This window comes from Mastomys coucha, unplaced genomic scaffold, assembly GCF_008632895.1.
Source record: "Mastomys coucha isolate ucsf_1 unplaced genomic scaffold, UCSF_Mcou_1 pScaffold21, whole genome shotgun sequence".
NCBI classification, from domain to species: domain Eukaryota; kingdom Metazoa; phylum Chordata; class Mammalia; order Rodentia; family Muridae; genus Mastomys; species Mastomys coucha.
This window is the reverse complement of record NW_022196904.1, coordinates 139,205,410-139,211,716: the sequence shown is the minus strand read 5'-3', so window position 1 is coordinate 139,211,716 and position 6,307 is coordinate 139,205,410. Positions and strand designations below refer to the sequence as shown.

General features: G+C 39.3%; 1 protein-coding gene across 1 annotated transcript in view; it reads left to right on the top strand.

Annotated features, from left to right (window-relative positions):
- The first annotated feature begins 3,267 nt into the window (after positions 1-3,267).
- LOC116101398 (solute carrier family 22 member 19-like) overlaps positions 3,268-6,307 on the top strand; it is a 41,491-nt gene continuing 38,451 nt past the window's right edge. The window contains 1 exon segment of the mRNA XM_031384976.1: positions 3,268-3,669. Within this exon segment, the coding sequence (XP_031240836.1) occupies positions 3,268-3,669 (402 nt within the window).

Genomic DNA, 6,307 nt, shown 5'->3' with positions numbered 1-6,307 from the left:
GATGATGGCAAGTGACCTTGGTTTGTGTTGTTTATTTTCTTACGCTTGCCCCCACCATCTGGTTAACTTTAGTGCTACCTACCCTTGCTAAATCTGAGTAGAGCCTGTCCTTCCTGTAATCCTGGCTGTGTCAGAACTCCTCAGAGTCAAGCTGCCTCTCTGATCCTGTGGTTCTGGGATCCTGTGATCCTGGGCTTGTTAGATCACCTGGGAGTGTGGCTTTCTCTGTGTGTTGTGGGACTGGCTGCAGAGCTTGTCCCCATTGGACTTTTTAAAGTTGCTTCTGAAGTTCAAATTTTAGCTATGATTATTTTCGGGCAAATTTTGATCAACACAAATCATGTATGCACAAAATTCAGTTAGTGTGTGTGGAAGTTTGAATATGCTTGGCCCATAGGGAGTGGAACTGTTAGGAGGTACGGCCTTGTTGGAGCAAGTGTGCCACTGTGGGAGTGGGCTTTGAAGCTCCTCCTGATGTGGAAGATTCAGGCTGCTCCTGTCTTCCTTTGGATGAAGATGTAGAGCTCTCAGCTCCTCCAGTGCCATGCCTGTCTGGACACTGCCATGTTTCTCACCATGATGGTAATGGACTGAACCTCTTAACCTTTAAGCTATCCCCAAATAAATATTGTCCTTTATAAGAGTTGCCCTGGTCATGGTGTCTTTCACAGCAATGGAAACCCTAACTAAGTCACCATGGATCCTAAGCTGAATTCTGTCCCCTATCTGTGACATTTATATGTTGAAATCTTGCTACCATACTAGAAAAATAGGACCTTACTTGGAATTTGTGTCTATCAATTGTTCTCCCCAACTCTCTTGTTAGACCCTTTCTGCATGTATATAGTTTCTCCAAGCCAATAATAAGAAAAACAAGTGAAAAGGATGTGGACAAAAGGAAACAATTATATTTAGCTCGTTCAAATATTAACTGGTATAGCTAGTATGAATATAAGTGTAGGTTATCCTCAAGAATATTAACCTTGATCTTCTATATGATGCATTTATATCTTTCTCATCCAAACCACCCATATATACATATATATATATGTATACATATATATATATATGTATACATATATATATGTGTGTGTGTATGTGTGTGTGAAACCTATTGAATTCATATAGTGTTACTCATATATACAGGTGAATATATATGAACACTTGGGGTTGAATATCCTATTGAGGATCTAATTACTGATTCCTACAAACTCATTAGGCAACAAAGTAAGGAGATAAGTCATATGCTACTGCCACCATATACTTATTTTAAAAGAAAAAAAATGGGACCCATACAAAACAAAGACAAGTATTTGTGGTGAGGGCCAAGTTATTTTCATTTTGGCTTTTTGGTTGTTCTTCTGATTTTGGCTATATTGTGCTTTTTGTTATTTTGTTTTTCAAAGGATTTTTAAGATGTTTATGCATGTGAGTGTTCTGTCTGCACTGTGTTGTGTACTTTCTTATATATCTGAGGCCAATGGAAGACTGAAAACAAAATCAGGTCCCTGGGAATCAGTATGAAACAACTGTGAGACACCTAATAGGTATGGATATAGAAAACAGGGCTTCTGAAAACCCAGCAAGTGCTCTCAACCATGGAGCCAGCCCTCCAGACCCACTCAGGATTTGTCAGGTCTTAGTTTTGTTTTCTTAGATTGTGTCATTTTTGGTTAGGGTGATTGTGCGGTGAACAGGGTCTGGAAAGAGGTAGAGGAGGGGAAAAGACCAAAATGTATTACAGGAAGAACTTAATTAAAAAGAAAGCAGAATCATAGAGGATGGTGGTAGGGTTAATTCAGAATGAAGAAAGAGATAAAGCATTTCTAACAGATATCATTAGGACAAAATAATGTTACATCAGTATACCTACTGTGTTATAAATCTTAAACTGTCTCTAGGCAAAAACATATCTCTCTTCTGGAAAGGATAAAAAGAGACATAGTGGACCCAAATATGAGTGACTAGAGGACAGAAACTAAATACAATGTTTCTACCTGGTAACAGGTTCCTGGAGTATGATAGTAACAGAAAAAAATAAATCATGAATCAGGAAAATTTATATCAGATAGGCAGGCCACAGAAAAGTAGGGAAATGTGAGCTATGGGCCTCAGTTGCTATCTGATGGCAGTCTTGGACTTTTATTTGTTAGAAAATGGGAGTCTATTTATATATTTCAAAAACTTTTCTAATAGTGATAAAGCTGTTTGGTCATATATAGTGAGGACAGTAAATATTATAGATGCTAGAGATGGCCCAGAGTGACTTGGCTCTGCACTTTCAAATTTCTATTCTCTCCATATCATTGACATTCTAAACAGTTACTTGGCTTTAGGAGTAACAGCTTCTTATCAGGAAATTTCATTCTGTTGTGTGTATATATGTATGTATGTATGTGGATAGCACACATAGAGATGAATTTAAAATAGCAGAATATAACTATTTACATGCCTCTGTATCACCCACTGAACTGTAAACTCTCAAACACTTATCTTTGCTTACTACATTTTAGCAGTGAGACCATAGTCTGTATTAGATCACAAAAAAAAAATCAGACTTGCTATTTGAATCATCAAACTTCTGTGTGAAATTTGCATTGGTATGCTTTTAAGACCATGTCTTTACCTAGCCTTCTACAACATTAAATAGTCTGTTTTCTGTAGAAATGAACTGATCAAAATCAGGTCAGGTGGCAGAGGTGGAGAATTGCACCATAGTTCATTTGCATTAATTTCCAGCTTTTTTTCAGTAACTGTTAAAAATTTCAAAATTAAGCAAAATACTTTTAAGAAATAGAAAGGGGAAAATATTTAATTGTAGTTCCTGATAAGCTGTACTTTCCCCAAAAGACTGCATGCCTAGGAATTCACTCTGACTAACTTTGCAGAAATTTACAAATCATTTTCCAGAACTGACCATGGGGGATAGTTCACAAAGTTTCTCAGAAAGCAAATGTTTAACAGACTGGGTTTTTTAAAAAGCAGAGTTGGAATTTTTTGTTCATTTTGGGGATTTGTTGTTGTTGTTGTTGTTGTTGTTGTTGTTGTTGTTGTTGCTATTATGTAGGAAAGAGGTCCTTCCCTATTGCTAACAACACTACAGACTGCAGGCCTGACTTTGTTGTGAAGTAAGGAAGGGAACATTTAAAAATGCTCAAGATCAATTCTGCTTATTGTGTTAATGTGAAACAGAACTTTGTTTAAAAGTTTATGCTTACCTACATATAAACATTTTTGCTTCACATTAGAGACAGACATTTAGCCTCAATGGCCTTTCAGGAACTTCTGAATCTAGTTGGAAGTCATGGGAGATTCCAGATCCTTCAGATGGCCTTTCTAATTATCTGCAATGTCATGGTGGCACCTCATTTAATATTGGAAAACTTCACCTCAGCTAACCTTGGTCATCGCTGCTGGGTTCACATTCTTGACAATGACACTGACTCTAACAATAACAGTGGACTCCTGAGTCAAGACGAACTCTTGAGGATCTCCATTCCGCTGGACTCCAACCTGAGGCCAGAGAAGTGTCGTCGCTTTGTTCAACCACAATGGCATCTTCTACATTTTAATAGATCCTTTTCCAATAAGACAGAACCAGATACGGAGCCCTGTATGGATGGCTGGGTATATGACCAAAGGAATTTTCTCTCCACCACTGTTACTGAGGTAAGTAGTTTTAATCATAATAACCCAGTGAAATCATTACAATAGTTTGACAATAGCACATATAGTGTATATGCTTTAAAACTAGTCATTGCTTTATTAAGTACAAGAGTCGTATTCAATGATCAATGATTCTAATAACCACATATAAATAAAGATTTACTTTTCTAATTCTTTGATCCAAGAGATGACCTCAGATTAAAATACAGTTCATAGAAGGAAATTTGAAAACAGGACCATTTAGCAAAATAACAAAAGTAAAATCCACCCACAGGACCTACCTTCTTCTAAGCTATGGTTTTCTAAGTTGCTTTATAATATTAAACATGACTTTCTTCCTCTAAAGCAGGCTTCAAATTCAATAAGAAATGATTGGTCTTCCTTTAACAGTTATTTCATAAATACATCAATGGCCAACTTTTCTTGCTGGTTGATATTGTAGTATGAGAAGTAAGTGTTGAGTAAGATCACTGTTATCTTTTCTTGACCCACAATCTATATAGTAACATCTGCCACTATAAAAACTAGTCAACAAGGACATTTCTAGGATCTTTTAGCAGTGTTCTCTAAGTCCTGCAAAAAAAAAATTGTGGTATCTTCAGCAACAGGGTTTTAAGATTTAGTTGTAATAGGTAACTAAGCTCAATGATAATAACCTGTGTTTTGAAGATCTATGGGGTTTTGCTGAAGAAATAACTCACACAAAGTTATTGCATATGCCTGGCACTAGGATTTCTGCTTAACATCCCAGGTATTCTGGGAACAGCATTGGCCACCTAGGTATTATACCTTCCTTCAAATTCCTTTATAAAATTCCAGCTCAAAATTAGCTTATTTAACAGTAAATTTCCATGAGGCTTTATGTAAATCCTTCAGCGAGGTTGAAAGTAAGAGGTTGAAAGGATAAAAGGAAAGAAGCTATGATTATTAGGTTTTTATTGCATTGAAGAGACACCATGACCGTGGCAACTCTTATAAAGGGAAATATTTAATTTGGGCTGGCTTACAATTCAGAGGTTTAGTCCATTATCATCATGTTAGAAAAGATGGAGGCAAGGCGGGACCAGCCAGGAGTGCTCAGGCCACAGAAGCTACAAAGCAGCTGGGACAGGGTCCTTCCTCCCTCCATCTGCACCCAGGAGATGAGGCTGTTCAACAACCCTCTGTGCTCACTTCCTGTCTGGGGAGAGATCATCTCCAGGGAGTGCTCTGACTCCTGCACTTAGAGCTGAAATTGCCATTTTCTCTCCAGTGGCTGTCTAAGGCAGGACAAGCCAGGAGCAAACAGAAAACAGAAGCAACAGAGCAACTGGGACAGGGTCCTTCCCTGCATCCATCTGCACCCAGGAGCTGGGACTGTTCCAAAGCCATCTGTGCACAGGTCCTGCCAGGAGAGAGTTGGTCTTCCAGGAGTGCTGACACAAACTTATAGGCCCACAGGAGGGACAAGCTCACAACAGAGACAGCAAGACCAACTAACACCAGAGATAACTAGATGGCAAAAGGCAGGTGCAAGAACCTTACCAACAGAAACCAAGGCTACATGGCCTCATCAGAACCCAATTCTCCCACAGTAACAAGTCCTGGATAACCCAACACACCAGAAAAGCAAGATTTGGATTTAAAATCACTTATCGTGATGATGATAGAAGACTTTAAGAAGGACATAAATAACTCTCTTAAAGAAATGCAGTAGATAAGTTCTACAGCCAGTCCAAAAACACCCAGAGGAAGCTCCATTCCCAGGTGCTCTGACACACCCGGGATCAGAGGTAAGCAGGAACTAACATCTGTTCCAACACTGGGAGGAACTGGGACCAGCGGGACCAGGCACACATGAACTCTGCCAGCCCAGTGACTTGGGTTCCTTCTGGTCTGTCTGGGCTGGGGTCCAGAGCAGACCTTGGGTGCATGCTCCACAGCCAGTCCCACAACACACAGAGAAAACCACACTTGCAGGTGATCTAACAAGCCCAGGATCCCAGGATCCCAGGATCCCAAAATCACAGGATCACAGAGACAGCTTGACTCTGAGGAGTTCTGACACAGCCAGGATTACAGGAAGGATAGGCTCCAGTCAGATTTAGCAAGGGCAGAGAGCACTAGAGATAACCAGATGGTGGGGGACAAGAGTAAGAAAATAAACAACACAAACCAAGGTCACTTGCCATCATCAGAACCCAATTCTCCCACCATAGCAAGTCCTGGACACACCATCACACCGGAAATGCAAGATTCAGATCTAAAATCACTTATCATGATGATGATACAGGACCTTAAGAAAGACATAAATAGCACCCTCAAAGAAATACAGGACAACACAGGTAAAGAGCTAGAAGCTCTTAAAGAGGAAACACAAAAATCCCTTAAAGAACTACAGGAAAAGACAATCAAACAGGTGAAGGAAATGAGCAAAACCATCCAGAATCTAAAAATGGAAATAGAAACAATAAAGAAATCAGAAAGAGACAACCCTAGAGATGCAAAACCTAGGAAAGAAATCAGGAGTCATAAATGCATCACCAACAGAATGCAAGAGATAGAAGAGAGAATCTCAGTGGCAGAAGACACCCTAGAAAACATTGACACAACAGTCAAAAAAATGCAAAAAGCAAAAAGCTCCTAACCCAAAACATCCAGG